Here is a 17,990-nt window from a genome sequence, read left to right as displayed (position 1 = left end):
ACAGTTTACCTACTATAACTCTGCTAAACAGAGCTAGAAACAAGGTCTAGTGCTATTCCAAAAAGAAATGTCATGAAACAAGAAGAATTCAACAGAAATAGTAATCATCTTCACTTTTTGTAGTTAAATCTACAACTTGTACCCCTTTTTGTTTAGCTTCTGGCGGCTGGGAGCGGAAAACCAGTTTTCTTCCCACCTAAAATGAAGACAGAAAATATAAACCTACTTTGTTAAATCAGCATGCAAGTTTTTCTTTGTAAACTTTTTTCTATAATACAGATTCTAGATTCTTTTTAACATGCACACTATCACCATGTTGCAGTATGCCCCTAACCATTTTTACTCAGTATTGGGTACTACTGAGTTCAGTAAGATGTACAGCCTAAGATATATTTTTAAGCACTCCTACTAACCCTTGTCTTTGGTACTGCAATTGCTCTTTCCAGAGCATGCTTCAGCCGTTCTTCCTGGATTCTCTTCAGTTCTTTCAGTTTATCTTCACGAACTCTTTTAAGAATCAGAGAGAGATTTTAGGTATTAGAGGACGTTAGTATATTGTGAGAGGGAGGTGTCCACATCTTCTCCCTCCAGTGATGCAGCCTTGAATTGTGCCTATGCTTGTAAAATTCAGCATTACTGTGGTAACAAAAATGAGGGAGCTAGAGACAGTTTTGTGCACAGAATTTCTAAGGGATAAACTAGTTGCAACACCGTTCGCACTGTGAGCAATTGGTGAATTGATTAAAAGTGGCTGATCCACTTCAATTCTTTCCCTCCTGCTCCAGCCTTAGTCTGAATTGTTGCACTAGTGTTTGCTATTTGAATTGAGAGGAAAGCACTGGCAATAACTGTATTGCTAGAAATAGCAAGCCCCAGGGACCGGGCCTGGATTGACACCTCCATGTCTGCTATTTACCCAGATCCTATGTAATTGCTAAATTATGTGAATGATGTTATGTCTAGTCTGGCCCTAAGAAGGTGCGACAACTAATAGTCATTTATAAAATACTTATAATACTAGAGTGGGGATGTCCATCTAAACAGAAATCTTTTTCACTTTGTGAAACTAATGCCTATAGGCTAAAAACTGGTGACTGTTGTCTCAAAAGTTTGGTCCAGAAGATAGTGTTGCAAACTCAGATGTGACTAAGTGATGGGAATACATAACTGGCATACTTCTTTAAGCACTGGCATTAAGGTTACCTCTGCCGCCTTTGTTTTGCTCGGAGTTTCTCCATAGTTTCAACAGTCTCAAGGTATTCCGGTGGAAGTATTTCCAACATCTCACACAGTTCTGAAACTCTGATTTCTATTGCTTTCAGCATTTGAAAGGCGGTCATGCTGGATACTTCAATCGTTCCACAGCAAGCCCTATACACTTCTGTTATTTTTTTCTTAAGTGTATTCAGCGATTTATCCTTAAGATTCAAGAAAGGGATTTTATGTAAACCACAGCAAATGCTTACATTATACTAAACAAAAAAAAGTCAACACTGGAACTTTAAAATAAGATGAACTCGCAAACAATATAAAATATATAACTATTTTTAAAATATAATATAGACAATTCATTCTACAGTCCTAAAAAGGGAAACCGTCCTGAAAATGTGATGGCCACATATTCAGCACATAAGGCAGAACCATCAGTGCAGTGTTGAATGTCAAGTAGGATTAAATCTAATAAAGGCACAAATAGTCAAGTCAAGTTTTATTGCGGCAAAAGCCAGTGACACAGAACACCACAAGATCATACAAAAGGAAATCAACAACAGCATCAAGAAGAAAAAAAAAAAAGAAAATTATTACGCAAGGGAGCTTCGCAGTGTGCCGTTCAACAAAAGAGATTTACGCTTCCTGATTGCTAAAGTGCAAAATTTGGCCACCTCATATGATATTGAGCTTGAGGAATCTTCCAGAAGGTATTTTCGTAGAATTTCGGGGGAGGATTCCAAATAATGTTGAAGGGGTATAAATTTTGATAAAAGCGGCAAAATAAGTTGAGCTCGTTCTTCACTATAGAATTCGCAAAATAGAAGGATGTGAGTGACAGATTCTACCTTATTAGACATACAGGGGCAGAGACGCGCATGCATTGGTATTTCCTTTTGTATGATCTTGTGGTGTTCTGTGTCACTGGCTTTTGCCGCAATAAAACTTGACTTGACTATTTGTGCCTTTATTAGATTTAATCCTACTTGACATTTTAAAGGCACAAATAAATCTAATAGTTCAATGCGTTTCTGAGCTTTTGGGGGCTCTCCAGGGGGGAAAGTGTTTTTACAATACTATAGGGACATAATTCCTGTAGATCCCTGCTCCAAATCATTGTCATTGGAGTACCCTGGGAAAATAACTTCCTGCAATTAGAAACTAAACCAGCTCAGGGAGTCCCTGATACGCCTTGAGATGTCTTGTTAATGGTGCAACTCAGAACTAGCAGAACCCCTGAATCACATGGAGCCGGTGCACATTCCTGTTTCCAGTATATGCCTACACCACTACTTCTGTGTTCACTTTTTGGGCACCAGGTAGGATGCCAGTGTTGGGCTCCCTGGTACTGTATCCCCTAGCTATACTGGCCCTAGTTCAAACTGCTACAGATAGGCAATGTGGTATCACATAGACAAATTGTGATACTTCTACCCAAGTCATTAGGGATAGTATTAAACAGCTTTACTCAAAGTAGACCGGTTGAAATTAATGACGCTAATTTCAGTTGGTCTACTCTGAGTAGAAGCACAGAATACCACTGGCGCTGTGGTTTTGTAGCCTGTCAAGGTTTTTAGAACTGAGAGAGCTATTCTATTATAAAGATTGTATAAATATACAAAATTACCATGGATATTGGATTATAGTCTCCGGAAGAAAATACTTTGATTTTTAATTCCAGTTCAGCACTTTTCTGTTCTTCTTTGAGGCGAGCAGCTGTAAGAGCTTTTTTCTCATTTACTATATCATTTATCCTTTTTTCCCTATAAAAAAAGGCTGTGAAAAGTTGTAACTAGTATTCAAAACTATTTTGTAGATTAGTTTTTCTGTGCAATAACCCAACTCTCATATTCTGGCTGTTCTAGGCAAAGCAGCATTTTTATTCTAAAGACTTTTAACAGGTTTAATAGGATTTCTGTCTCCCCAGGAAATTCTGAGAATCGTAGTTCAGTGATGATGGGCAAAGAGCTTGTGCAAGTGCTCCTACAAGATGGTTAACGCTTGTAAGTGGCCGACTTGTATAAACAGAATAGGTTCAAGGGGAGTGAGCTCATTAAAAATCACTCACCCTTGACTAGAAAAACCATTGTTTTTCTTTTTTAAAAAATTGAAGATACCTGTAAAACAACAGGGACATACTTGTGCAAATGATGTTGATATTGGAGAAAATGTTTAGCATGGAAACACATATACATCTTAAATAAAAAGATGTAAAAAGACTGATGATGGCATTGAAATTGTTCAGATGCTTTCGACAACAAACTGAAAGTTGAAACGTACTAACCCTCATCTTGAACACATACAATCCCCAGCAGTATTTACCTCCTGGTCAATGGGGGGGAACCTCGTCTCTCCAATAACGTTGATATTTTCAATATCAATTGCATCAAATGTTCCACCAATATTCAATGTTAAAAACTCAGATATAAAATCTAATCGCCAAATGGCACCTTAAACCTAGGTTACAGTCACCACAATGAAATGCCTAGGTGCCTTTTTTGCAATAAACTCTGCTAATATTATTCATTTATATGCTGCTTTATATTTTAAAGAACAGATCTCAAAGCAGTTTACAAGACATTAAAACATCAAATAAAACAATCCAGAATAAAGCAAATTCAAGCTTCAAGGAAAATTATTTCCAATCTTTCTCTAAGGGACACCATGTGGGGATCTGTTAACCCATGTGGGGATCTGTTAACCCTAGTGCCCTTACAGATGTTTAGGGCTATAACTTAGAATAGAATCATAGAGTTGGAAGAGACCACAAGGGCCATCGAGTCCAACCCCCCTTCCATCAGCCCCAGCAAGCATGGCCAAAGTCCAGGTCTGTGCAACTGTATCTGAAGAGTACCATATTGGTTATCTCCGATTTAAGGAATCAGTGTAAAGGCTTCAGCTGCTACCAACCTCAAGCCTAAACTAATCCATGGTCTTCAGTTGTGGTGGGGAACAGAACATTCCGATCTCATTCCATCAAAGCCACTTCACTCTCCTCTTTCGGAGCCCAGCAAAGCATTCCCTGAATTGATGAGATTTCTGCTACACATTAACTCTACTTCTGTCTTTACAAAGCTCTGTCCTCTTGTCATGTTAGTTTTCTATATAGTGGCAAACATATTGGCTTCGCTAAACAAATATGTAGTAGTCGTGTTAGTAGGAGCGAAGGGGACCCACTTTGTACCCGAGGAGGAACAGAAGCAGCATATTTCAAAACATTTCACTTTTAAATAACTTACATTCCCTGAACAATGGCGTGTTCTCTCTGCCTTGCGTCTTCTAGTGTTCCACTGAGATCTTGAATATTTTGAAACAGTGATAGATTTTGTTCCTCAAGATGTCTGTACATCTGAAGCAACTCATCTGGCTCTTTGAAATATATCTCTGGTTCCTAATGCAGGAGAAGGAATACTATAGAGTTGCTGAAAAATGAGTTATATCAATGCAGTTGCAAACAGTTCTTGATAAAATAAAAATTGTTAAAAATGGGAGGGGAGATTTTTAACACTGGGCTGCATTAGGTATGACAGAATGCACTAGCCTTGCTACTAAATTTTAACAAAAAGTGTTAAAAATTATTGTCCAAGTGAAGGCCAATTCATAAGTTCTTTTTCTGCTGCAAGTTAATCTCAAAACACTGCCTTGAAGCCAGATTCCCTAATGCAAGTCCACCGCATACTTGCAGGTATGAATACGAATATGCAAATTCTTGATCTAGAGGGCCAAGAACACTGAAATCTACACAGAAAGTTCCCTTAGGTATGAAGAATTTACATTTCAACATACAGATGGAATTCATACATGCAGGAATCTTACAGCCATGCTTGCAGCCAGTGGCTACCTCCTAGCAGTTTTGGCCCAGGGGTTGTGAAGATGTTGTACAATTGAATGAAAAGCAACAAAAGGTCCCATTTTTATAGGATGCTGTTGTATTTAACAAAGATTAATTCATCACCTCATCAGTGTCTAGATCTTCAAGCGAAATATCATCATCTGAAGAGGCAGAGATACTTTTTTCACTTGCACAGCTGTTATAAAAGGAAAAATTAATTCAGATTTGTGTTTATACACTGAAGTTTGCCAAGTCAGTGCTCAGTGGTGGAAGGAACGTTGTGTTCGATAAAATCGAGACCTTGTTCTTTGTAAGCCCAGGCTAACCAATGTGCAGTGCTCCCAATGATGTTATGATTCCAACTCCCCGCAGTCCCCGCTGACACTCTAGTTCACATGCCAGTAGCCAGGGGGATAATAGATGGGAGAGCTGGCGCCCAAAAGCAGAATTGTACAACTACAGTGGTACCTTGGGTTACAGATGCTTCAGGTTGCATGTTTTCGGGTTGCGCACTGCGCAAAAACCCGAAAGTACCGGAACAGGTTATTTTCAGGTTTTGGCACTTGCTGCAGGTTGCGAACGTGCCTCCCGCACGGATCATGTTCGCAACCAGAGCATCCACTGTACTTCCACGTGCCCCAAAGGGATAAGCGCTTCTCTTTCTTGAAGAGAAGCTCTTTATGTTACATCTACAACCCAAAACGGAGAGAACTTTTAAAAGCAATTAAATTTCAGAGTACCTTGCTAGCGATTTTTTTCTCCCTTCTACTGAGAATCTTTTGCTCAGTGATAGTCTTGATGCCCTCTTAAAAAACCTGTAGTCGCCTCCTTCAAAAATTAACAAGTCTGTATTATTACCTATTATTACCTGAATTATTATTCAGCAACAGGGTTATAAGAACTATACAGTGGTGCCCCGCAAGACGAATGCCTCGCAAGATGAAAAACTCGCTAGATGAAAGGGTTTTCCGTTTTTCGAGGTGCTTCGCAAGACGAATTTCCCTATGGGCTTGCTTCGCAAGACGAAAACGTCTTGCGAGTTTGCTTCCTTTTTTGTAAAACCGTTAATACCCGGGGAATCCGCGCTCCGCAAGATGAAAAAATCGCAAGACGAAGCGACTCGTGGAACGAATTATTTTCGTCTTGCGAGGCACCACTGTATTACATATCTTACGTTATTTTCATTAATATCGGAGTGCCTATCCTGTGGCCATCCAGATTTTGCTGGGTTACAATTCCTAATTGTAATGCTGGGTGGGGTTGCTCTGAACTTGAGTCCAGCAACATCTGTAGGGCCACAGCTTAAGACACCCTTGCCTTATATTAAAGGCAGGATGTGGAGCTGCCTTAAAGAAAGACATCAGGATCCTGCATACAAGTATTAGTTGTGCAGCTAGTGCCTGTTAAACTTTGCCCAAATGAACTGTTGCCTGTATTCAGAACTAGAAAGGCATCCTTGCCACTAGCATTTACCATGGGGGGGAAAGGTAAGGGCGTGGGCGTATTTTGTCTGCCTTAACTTATTTCGCCCTATCATTCCTTATGTATCACTTCCCGAGTTTTGCTTAGATAAGAGGTGGCCCCTGATCCCATTTGCTATAATGTGAGTGGCTGAAATTCCTTATCGCCTTCCTTCAGCTACTCTCTGTGCGCAAGCTCCAGTCAACACTTAAATTACAGAGCAGAAGCTGCCCTGGTGGAAAGAGCGATGTATTCCCTCAAACTGTTGCTGTACAGATGGGCAATGGGAGGCGTATGATTCACAGCACACAATTTAAGGCTCTTAGATCATATACAGCTGGGACACAATCCAATACTCAATATACTTTGGTGGCAGGGATGGTGGGACGAATTAGAGAATTCCATCACAAGCCCAAATATGTCTCTCCCAATGATGATATGCCAGCAGAACGTCACAGATATACCGGTACTACTCCATACTGGCAGAGTGGCCAAAATGTAGTGGAGGGGGGCGGGGGAGACTGATCCCATCCCCAGCACTGGCATAACATTATGCCAGCTTCAGAAGTGGGGGTGGGGAATCAAAAGCTGCATACAGAAGTTAGCAGAGGGGAAAGCTCCATTGCCTGCCCCATTTCTGACTGCCCTGGCAATGGTGGATAAGGCATTTGGTCGAATCCTTAGTCTGTTCCCAGGAGGTGATGCATCACCGCCTTTGATCAAGTGCAATACCTCAGGGTACCCCTGGGGATCTGGGAGGAAGACTCTGTCCAGAAGCCCAGATGGGGAGTGGGTGTTTCATGGCTGAGTGGAGATTTGAACCTGGTCGAATGCTCTAGCCCAGGGGTCAGCAATGTTTACCTGCCATGGGCCGGATCATTCCCACGGAGATCGTCTGTGGGCTGGACTGGCACAGTGTGTACCAGAAATCGCTTCTGCGCATGCCCAGACGCCGGAAATCGTGCCTGCACAGACGCAATTTCTGGTATCTGCACATGCGCAGATGTGATTTCTGGCACCGCTCGGCAAGTGCCCGCGCTGCACTGGGGACTCGCCGAGCAGGTGATTCAGGGCGGTTTGTGGGCCGGTAAAACAGTCTTTGTGGGCCGCATTGAGCCCATGGGCCACACATTGCCAACCCCTGCTCTAGTCACTACACACCACTGTGGCTCTTGCAGCCCTTGCTCCATTCATAATACGGTCCTGCCTGGAATATCTGGTGCAGGCAAAGATGATATTCCTACAAGAAAGTCCTTCTTCCCATTGGCTCCTTACCTTGGCTTTTCTGATGGTCTTTCTTCACATCAGTTTCAGAAAAAAATACTGACGTCAATGATGAAGGTAGCAGTTTCTTGGGATGCTGTTGCCCTTTGCCATGAGCCCATTTGTCTAAAGACGCGGTTCAAACAGCACAGAAATATTTGGTAGTAAGTAACTTGATAGGCTATTTATACACACCAGCTTGCTAAATCCAAACCAGAGTGGGACACACCCACACCATACTTTTAAAGCACTCATACTGTATACTGGTTTAACAGTCATGCCTTCCCTCAAAAAATCCCAGGAACTTTAATTTGTTAAGGGTGATGACAGCTAGATAGAACAAATGGTCTAACTTAGTATAATAAGACCACATCCTTCAAGTACCAGAGCCAAACTGATGGTGAGGGGAAAAGGAAGGAAGGAGGAAGGTTCACAGAGAGCAGAGACACCACTGTGAGGTAAAAGTTGGAGGGAAACAGTACAATAGACACAAAACAAAGGCTAGAAAGTTGTTGTTTTTTTTAAAAAAAATCTCTCTAATACAAGGTAAACGATGAGAAAAACCAAGGCTCCTAAAAAAACCAGTCACACCCAACCTTCACTGACTCTAGGCAGGACCAGTCAGACCCTGAGGTGGAAGAGAAGGCAGAAGGCTGACAAGGACTGCCATCCCATCAGTTGGGAATGTCGAGTTTGCATCATCCAGCAAACTAGAATACTGCTTCACTGGTCTGCACTTTATACATCAATGGGGCAGATATGGGAACAACATTGATCCTTAGACATTGTTTCTCAGTTTCCACTCTGGGAAAATTGAAAAAAGGGGGAACTGAAGTGACTTATAACATGCAGGGGTGCAGTGCAATATAAGTTTCTAGTGGACAGTACTAAAATGACATACTTACTTATTTTTTGGTGTAATATGAAAGAAGTAGACCCCATCCTGCTTTTCTCACGAGCAGGAAAAGAAAGCAAAGACTTTGAAACGTCTCTTTTATCCTTTTTCAATAGCTTCTTTTTTGCCATCTGTTGTTCTTGCCACTCTTTAGGAGACACACTCAACAAAAAAGCTTCGTAGGATAAATACAGTCTCAGATTATCTTCACTGTTTGCAATTTCACTGCAGACATTAAAGGATGATAGTTTATAAGCAAGCAGACAGTCATATTTTAGTGAAGTACAACAGCTAAATGTTATAAAGAAAATAAACTGACATTATTGTAATAAACAATGCAAAAGCAAATGAACGAGTTTTTATCAGAGTTATGGGAGTCACCTTAAGGTTTGTTTCATCTTAACATTTTGAGCTATGCTAACTCTAATTAAGTCTAAATCTTAACACACACACAATTTATTTCTCTACCTGCTGTTTGTGTGCGGGGTAGCAGCAGCGTGCAACAATATTGTGTGTTAGTGTTTGAATTCTATTATTTTGAAAGTATTGGATCCATAGCTATCCTGCCTACAAGAGGTATTTTCCATTCAGAGAAGGGCTTTGACATATTATGTGCAAGCCTTGAGCAATATAAAAAAGAACTAAATGCATAACTAGTATTCCACTTGTGCAAGCTGTAGTATGAAAACTGCTATAGAAGTTATCCCTTATCTGACTTCTTGTAGTTTGAAAACCAATTAGGAAATGCAATAAGAAGTGTTGAATAAGTGAATGACTTACACATAGATGTATAAACAGCCTGCAAGCAAATCAGGATGAACACTCATTGCTGCACAACCACCTCCCAAAAAAACCTGGCAGCAGCCTAGGTTATGCTTTGCTAAATATGTGAAATAAAGAACTCACCTTTTAAGAGAGAACAGCTCATTCATTGCTGACCTCACTTCTGCTGTCACCTCCATTTTAGCTTTTGCTTCATGAGTTGCACTAAAAATAATATAGATGTTGTAATTCTGGGTGCATATAGGCAGATTTTAAAATAGAAACACATTTTTCTGCCTGCACCCCCCAGAAAATAGGTGAACAGTCTGGTTTGCTTTTGTCCACAAGTAGCACAAATCTGCAATCACTTTGAAAACCAGTTTCAAACTGTTTCCTTAGTAATCAGTGCATTACAAAACCAATGAACATTTTCAGACTGATGAATTATTCTGCTAATGACAGTCACACCTTGCACAGCACATTTAAAAACCTCTCCATGTCGGTATGGAAACTTGCAGCCATAAAAATCAACCAGAAATTCCTCACCTCTTAAAAGTCAACGGACTAGAGGAAATAACATTAGAGAATGAATCATAGAATCATAGAGTTGGAAGACACCACAAGGGCCATCGAGTTCAACCCCCTGCCAAGCAGGAAACACCATCAGAGCACTCCTGACATATGGTTGTCAAGCCTCTGCTTAAAGACCTCCAAAGAAGGAGACTCCACCACACTCCTTGGCAGCAAATTCCACTGTCGAACAGCTCTTACTGTCAGGAAGTTCTTCCTCATGTTTAGGTGGAATCTTCTTTCTTGTAGCAAACGCCAACCCACCAAGTCAAAGCCATTATGCCCAAGCTTGAGGTAGAGGCCTTGCTGTCTCCCACCAAAACCTATAACACCCTCCCTGCTGACACCCATTCATCTTGCTCTCTTCCTGCACACAGATGGCTACTGAAAACCGAACTATTCATGTGAGCTGCTAACATTTTGATAAACTGCTGTTTCAAATATATATAATTCGTCTGATGCCGTTTTCAGTTCCTTATTTGTAGGTACGGTATAATGACCTCCCCCCCCCCCCCATTCATTATTCTTAGGTATATTAGCAAAAACCGGGGCAGAAACATCACATTTCGACAACTACATCAGCAAAAAGTAATCTCTGGTCAGACATGATGTTGGGATCTGATGGGGGCAATCTCCTAGTGGCAGGGTAGAATGATCTGGGGTGGTTGAAAGCTTGTTTTTGGATGTAAAGTCCCTAGGTTTCTTACTTGTGAGCATACTAGCAAGAAAAGAAAACATTGGCTGTGTCACATCATGCTTGAAGAATGTCTGCTACAGCGATATAGCGGGCCCACGTGGCCTTCCTGTTCTTTGCAATGGCTACTGGGGCAGCCTGTGTCAGCACATTTGCGTGGGAAGGTAGGAGGGCACAAACAGGACCACCAAGCCCTATGAGAATTCTCCGTGTGCAGGCCTCGCAGTCAAACCATCTAGCTTGTTATTAATAATAGAAATTGCAACAAAGTGCCTAACCTTTTAAGAGCATCAACAGAACGTCTGTCGTTTTCTTTGAGAAACTCATCAAATGCTATTGCATCTTCTTCTAATTTTGTTTCGGCGAGTTTGGCCCTCCTCTCTTCCTCCGATACCATTTCCTCCAGCTTGGCTATGGTGCGCTGTTTCGTTTTAACTGCATACTGGGAAGGGGAAACATTGCAAAAAGTTAAGCACAGAAGGATCTTCGTATTCAAGCGCCTTGCAAAGCTGAATGCCATTCCAATAGCATAAAAAGGCTATGCAAGGCCTGGTCACCACTATTTCAGATTACTACCTACCCTGAAGGCTTTTCGATCAAGCATTCTCATCCTAACAGCAATAAAGTTAATAGTCTATCAGACAGCTAGTGCATGCTACAGAGAAACCATATTCTCATTAATTTAAGAGTAAATCGGGGTTTACAGAATCTTTGGGTTTTTAGTCAGAAACTTTTTTCTGTCTTCCCTTGGGCAGGTTTATTATGCTGTTAATGGTGCATGGGGTCAGAATGGAATACTCAGGCTTATTCACTAACCAATATAATTAGTCAGGACACTAAATAGTAAATATTGAAGGGATAGTTGAGAATTAGGACAGTGAGTGCGTATTAAAGGATGATTTATTCCAAACAAAATCAGTGCCATACAGCCACCATGTTTCGTGCTCAATTGCTTTGATTTAGTGATCTGTTCTGAACTAAACAGAAATGTTCCAGTGTGTAGCTGAAGCTACTGTAACTAGAACTTTCCCATTTTTAAGTGCACCAACTACACGAAACAAAATGGTTACCTCCAGTAGAAACAACTCTTTCTGTTCACTGATGTATTCTGTTATAGACTGCTTATCACTCTGAATACCTTTAAGACAGTTAGAATTGTTAGATTCCATCTTCAAACCTCTGCAATTTGTAGGTTTAAATAAACTTAAATGTGTACTCAATTACAAACAACATTTGAAGTATAACCATCTTTCCATACATTATGTGGATATCTTGGATTCACTAGTTTTGCATACTATCTCAGTTTGGACCCAATGCCAAACCATGGTTAACGCAGCTATGATTTGGTGTGATACCTGAATCAATGAACCATGGTTTGTGATGAGTCAGCAAACTAGAATCAGAAAGAGGTTTGCCATGATATTTGAATTGAGAAGCCATAGCTACAGCTGCTGCTCTGGCTCTAAGGTGCAGGAATCTAGAAACAAAAGTGCTGAAAATGAAAGCAGACAAAATGTGATTTGTCATATGGTTTGGGTTCTAAACCACAGTTGGCACAAACATGATTTGGCATGAGGACTTAAATGTATCACTGAAACATCATTTAATAATGATAAAAGAAAAAAGGACAATACTATATTATCACAAGTTGTGGACCTTCTTTTGAATTTAAATATATATCTTAAATTACGTATGACCTGTACTACAGGTCCTATAGTATATAAATTAATCTATAAACCAGTTAATCACAAGATCCTGCATATGAATAGTTGAAAATTCTTGGTAAATACAAGATCTGGTAAACTCAGATTTATATTTTTGTAACTCATTTTACTCACACTTTGCAAAAGCAAGAGTCCAGTCCAGAGCAGAAGTCTCTTTCTCTATTTCTTGTTTTGTTTCTCTTTCAATGGCTTCTTCCAGCTTTTTGAGAGCCTTTCGAGACCTAGCTCTGGATGAAAATGTGCTCTTTTCATGCACCTTCAGATTGTGTTGAACTGTTCTAACCTGAAATTGAAATCCATGTTATCCACCTTTTGAGAAAGGTAATCTCTTCTCTCACTTAAACTTCACACTTAACTGAACTAGATGAGACACGCGAGACCCATGACTGGATCTACTGAGTGATGTATAAAAGTAGACATGGGGGAGGGGAAAATGCACCAAAGTCACTGTGCTGGGTGTGGGTGTGTGAACTTTTCCACGCATCATTTCACTGACTGAAAAGGCTCTAAGTTATGCAAGTCCAAACAAATGTGAACTTTGAATGATGCCAGAAGCTAAATGACAGCCAATACAACATGAGTGTGGGCATTTCAGCCAGAAGAGTGAGCCTCACGCAATTTTTTTAAATAAAAAAATAGCCACCCATACACATCCAATTAACAGATTTACACGCTTAGAGGAACTTGTCTCATAGCATTGTTTTACAACTGTTGCCATTATATGAATTACAGTGGTTTACAAACTTAATCCGTTCCGGAAGTCCGTTCTTAAACCAAAGCATTCTTAAACCAAAACGTGCTTTCCCATAGCAGCGGGGGACAAATGGAACACACTCAACAGGAAGCAGAACATGTTCTGCTTCCAAGGCAAAGTTCACAACCTCAAACACCTACTTCGGGGTTTGCAGCATTCTTAATCCAAGTTGTTCATAAACTAAGCTGTTCTTAAACCAAGGTACCACTGTACTGGGAGAAGTATGTACTATCTCTACACATAACTACCATTCTGTCCCACTTTTCCAACCTAATCGGGTAAACATTTTAAATAATAAGTACATGAAGGTATGGGAATTCTACCAGAAAAAGTGACTTATAAACTAAGAGCCGCTAGAGGTCAAAAAAAGTAAATTTCTGTTTGGTTGTGTTCTGTATTATCTACGAAAACAATAAAATCAAACTGCTCACCTGGCCTATAAATGGCTGTGGATGATAGAATAAAATAAGAAATTGTGGAGCTTCACAAACCCTTGGAAAATAAGGGATCTCCATAGTAATTGAGTTTTTTAAAATGTTTTAGACTTGTTATAATTTCTATTATACTAAAAGTCTGGAAGGTATTACTGATACCTCTGGCCTACTTTTGCGTCTCTGCTCTGATATTTCTGTTTCCTGTGATGTTTTCATTTATGCTTGATTTTTCATTTAATGAAAGTTTGAAAAATAAAAATAAACAACTAATGAAAACAATTACAATGGCAACTATAGTCAATTATATATTTGACAATTGGAAATACATACCTTTTCTTTTTCTGTGCACTCAATATCTCTATAAAGACATATTTCAGCATCCATGGCTTTGAAAGGGCTCTTTGGTTTGCCATCTTGCCACATAAAATATGAAAGAAAATACTATTTGCTCTCTAATACCATTTAGGAATATTAGCATTCAACTCCCAGCCCTCCCACGATCCCAAACCACTAAAAATGGCAAATTTCAACTCAAGGAAAACCCAGCTAAAGAGTTATCCAGCAGGAATGAGAATGGCTTTTGATTTTCATTCATCACTTCTGTGAGTTTCCCACATCCCTTTAAAAGGAAAAAAAAAGCATAAAATGATATATATTATCTGTTCTGGGAGCACTTTGTGCTGAAGTTTATGACTGCTTTATATTTAAGTACCAGACTAGCTGCCAAAGACACCTAGGAATTCCATGCCAGTGACTGCCTGGAATTCCAAGTAGTAAAGTCAATGAGCAGATGACTCTTCTCTTCTGCCAACCTGCTTGTTTTCCATGTTCCCGGCAGAGAAAGGAAAGTCTCTTCCTCAGCAGCCAGCAAGGAAGTACATCAGGCTGGCAGAGAAGGAACAGACCACAGTCTTCCTCCTTGCCTTGGAAGAAGGCGAATATTTTTCTTAGCCTGCCTTTCCAGGCTTCCGCCGCTGTGGCCAGCATAGAAGCTAGCACAGTGTACTAGGCTTTTGGCAGGTTAGTAAAAAAAAGGATGCGGGGTAGTAACTTCTGTCAGCTTAATTTAAAATGAGTTATGGAGCAGAAATTTAATAAGTGAACAATTTAAATACATGTGCCATGTGTAGAACGATGAGGAAGAAAACAAACACAAATCACTGCCTGTAGCAGCAGTGATGCATGTCAAGGGACAAAGTAGTAGTGGTGCTCTTCTAGTGATGGTGCTGCAGTCATTGGACCAGGGATAAATAATAATTTTTTTTTATTTATACCCCGCCCTTCCTGGTTCAGAAAACCGGGCTCAGGGCAGCTAACAACAAATTTAAAACACTTAATTGTAATATAGCATAGAAGCAGCATAAAATACAGTATAAAAGCATGAATGACAAGAAAATCCAAAGTTCAAAAATCAATTTGGGGAAAATCCATACGATAAACATTGGCTAGTCACCAGGGCTAGCTGGCTGAATTAGTCCTACTTGGGCCAGCAATGAGGCAAGGGGAGAATTAGCTGTGGGGTCTCAGAGTGGGTAATCTTCATAAAAGGGGAGGGGGAGGGAAAAGAAGGGAAATAAAAGATCAGGCTGAATTCAAATTAAAGGTCAGACGGAAGAGCTCTGTCTTACAGGCCCGGCAGAAGCAGGTTAAATCTTGAAGGGCCCTAGCCTCATGGGACAGAGCATGCCACCAGGTCGGAGTCATCACTGAAAAGGCCCTGGCCCTGGTGGAGAATAGTCTGACTTTCTTAGGGCCTGGGACCTCTAAACTATGGTTATTCATGGACCTTAAGGTCCTCTGTGGGGCATACCAGGATAGGGATGTGGTGACAGTCAGATGGGGGGGGGAGGTCTGGGTTGGCAGCATTACCCCTAGAAGGTGCATGTGCTCCTGTGGGGCTTTTGCTGCGAACCTGGAGGTTCCTGACATCATGCTATTCTGTAAAGTACAATCCTGCAGCCAGAAGGGTGCCACTTCACTCTTGCATAATGCAGAAGTATCTAAGGAAGTATCTATTTATGGGAACTCCTAGATGCACACCAAGCATGTGTAGGGCCATCCTGAATTTCTTGGTCTGCCATTGCTTGCATTATAAAGATCATCGCCTCCACATCTGAATACCTCATTAGAGTTGGGTCCAATGAATGCCCAGACACCACGCAGAGCCCATTACAGAATTCACTGTTTCCCCCATGTTCCAGATGTTGATTTTCTGGAGCCCCTGACAGTTCAACCTACAGTTTCTAAAGCGATTTGATATTTTGAATTACCCATATCAACTTTTGATCCCAAACACTGTGTTGAAGCCATCTCCATACTTTAACACCCTCCCGAGATCTAGAAAGAAACATAATTGCAAGAAAGTTTAAAAACACATTTGCTTTTTAGCTGCATTAAAATTCAATACAGGGATAAACAACAGCATGAACAAAGGCAAATGACTGTTTAATCTAACAAAATTCAGCAGTAGTTGAATGAAACAAGGAGACTTAGCATATAAATGTAGATATATTGCATGAATGTGAGGCTTGCTAGACAGAGATGTTAGATCAATAAAACATTTTTACATTTATCTCCCTGTGTATTATAATGAATATTTATTGCCCTCAAGGTAATGCTAAACTACCATGGGGGTGGGGGAGAAGGGACTACACGACAAATAAATGGGGAAGCAGGACAATGCCCCCCCCCACTCCACTTCCAATATTACATTTCCTTAGCTTTGTTTTAAATGAGGCGGGATGGGAAATGGCCTAGACATGCCTCTAGATGAAAACAGACTCATCAGGTGCAAGTATGAGACCTTTTTCTTCCTTTATGAGAGAAAATAAAAAAGCAAGCTTTGGGCTCACACCTATGTCTTCTACTGTACAGTACTGTACAATGTTTCCCTTGGATGACATCCCATTTTAGTCAGAACAGACCCATTAAAATCAATGGCCTTAAGTCCACTTATTTCACTGGGCTTGCTCCAAGGAAATAATACACGTACCAGTACAACCCTTCATCTGTTCTTTGAAATCTCTCTCAACCTATTATTCATAGCCAGATCGAAAGAAGGTTATGGCCAGCAGGTTCAGAGAGTTATTTTATTTTGGGTCCACTGAATAAAATTTCGCCCACGACTGTACGGGTGTGTGTAAATATCAATCAATATCAAGCAATCAATCCGCGGAATGTAACACGTGTACAGGCGAAGCTGCCTTGATGCATGTGCAGAGCGCTAGATGTGACGCACAGCTGGTTTCCACTTCTGAGATGAGGTCTACGGGTTTCCGGAGAAGAAAGTGACTTCTTCCAGGTAAGCTGTTGCTTTTTATTATTATTTATGTATGTGGGATTTTGGGGTTTTGTTTTTTTTTGCAAAAACTGGGCGAAGGGAGGAACCAATGCACCGCACAGCGGCTGCATCCCAAACCTCCCCAAATGCAGCCCCTGCCCTTTCTTCGAGAAGTCTGACTTCCTCCTTACCGGAGCGCGCCCGGGCAGTCGGAGGAGGTAGCTAAAGACATGCGAGAGCCGCCACCGCAGCAACTGCGCCTCCCGGGCTGTGAAGGCGGTTGGGAAGAAGAGGCCCCCCGGCAACGCGAGGCGGGAAGCAAACGCTGCTCGGCGCCGGCGCAGCTCCGCCCACCTCTGCGCGGGGCCGCGCGCGCCTTGGCAGCTTGCAAGGAGCTTGCCGAGACTTTTCTCCGCGACAGCCCAAACACCGCTGGCATGAAAGCGGAGCTGGCCTCCTCCTCCCATGCACCGACCCTGGGCACAGGTTTGAGTGAAGAGTTCCACATTTGCCTCCTTCCTTCCTTCCAGCCGAACATGCATAGCACTGCCGTTGTGCTTCTGACACCCTCAAAATGGTTGAACTTTTTTTTAAAGGAAACCACCAAAATTGTTGTTTTTTTTTTAAATCTTGTGAAGGCTTAACAGGAGCCAAAGCTCAGTCCCAGGGTCTGTTTTAGATGCTACATCTAAAACAGAACATAATGAAAAGTGCCTCTGAGCATGTGCAGAATGTCATTGTACGGGAAAGTAATTGCCATATACTCTCACTGCCCCCCCCCCCAAAAAACCCCAGCCCAAAATTAGAGATTTTAAGCTTTTCCTGATGTATGGCAAGTCTAGTTTTACTGCCCGATGCAAATTTATCTCAGGCTTTTCCGATTGCAATCAATCACGCTTCACACCTTGACATGTGACCCACCAGCTGAGCAGTGGCATAGCATGGGTTGTCAGCACCCGGGGCAAGGCAAGTAATTTGTGCCCCCTAACCCGTGGATTTGCGCCCCCTAACCCGTGGATTTGCGCCCCCTAACCCCCAGATGTTGCGCCCGGTGCGGCCAGGCCCCCCTGCACCCCCCACGCTACGCCACTGCAGCTGGGCCTTATTGGAGC

At 41.4% G+C, this 17,990-nt stretch overlaps 1 protein-coding gene across 1 annotated transcript; it reads right to left on the bottom strand.

The window, feature by feature from the left end:
* Positions 1–56: 56 nt before the first annotated feature.
* On the bottom strand, positions 57–17,225 carry CCDC38 (coiled-coil domain containing 38). Its single transcript, XM_081878727.1, has 16 exons — positions 17,070–17,225; positions 15,869–15,935; positions 13,929–14,011; positions 12,525–12,693; positions 11,757–11,824; positions 10,965–11,128; positions 9,567–9,647; positions 8,671–8,885; positions 7,778–7,891; positions 5,782–5,869; positions 5,165–5,237; positions 4,449–4,600; positions 2,837–2,972; positions 1,204–1,418; positions 414–507; positions 57–196 (listed from the first exon to the last, which is right to left on the bottom strand). Exons 2-16 carry the CDS (start codon positions 15,912–15,914, stop codon positions 89–91), a joined length of 1,806 nt encoding a protein of 601 aa, XP_081734853.1. The 5' UTR covers positions 15,915–15,935; positions 17,070–17,225; the 3' UTR covers positions 57–88.
* Between the last annotated feature and the right edge of the window lie 765 nt (positions 17,226–17,990).

Source organism: Podarcis erhardii (assembly GCF_964252035.2).
Source record: "Podarcis erhardii genome assembly, chromosome: 10".
NCBI lineage: Eukaryota > Metazoa > Chordata > Lepidosauria > Squamata > Lacertidae > Podarcis > Podarcis erhardii.
This window is presented reverse-complemented; position numbering and strand designations above follow the sequence as displayed.

Bases quoted from the DNA above. Each gene is read 5' to 3' on its own strand.
- CCDC38 (XM_081878727.1), bottom strand. From the start codon at position 15,914: ATGGAGATGGCTTCAACACAGTGTTTGGGATCAAAAGTTGATATGG. The intron at 8,886-9,566 runs GTGAGTTCTTTA...TAATGTCTGCAG, and splicing joins GAGCTGTTCTCTCTTAAAAG to TGAAATTGCAAACAGTGAAG. The intron at 5,870-7,777 runs GTAAGGAGCCAA...TAATTTTTGAAG, and splicing joins AGACCATCAGAAAAGCCAAG to GAGGCGACTACAGGTTTTTT.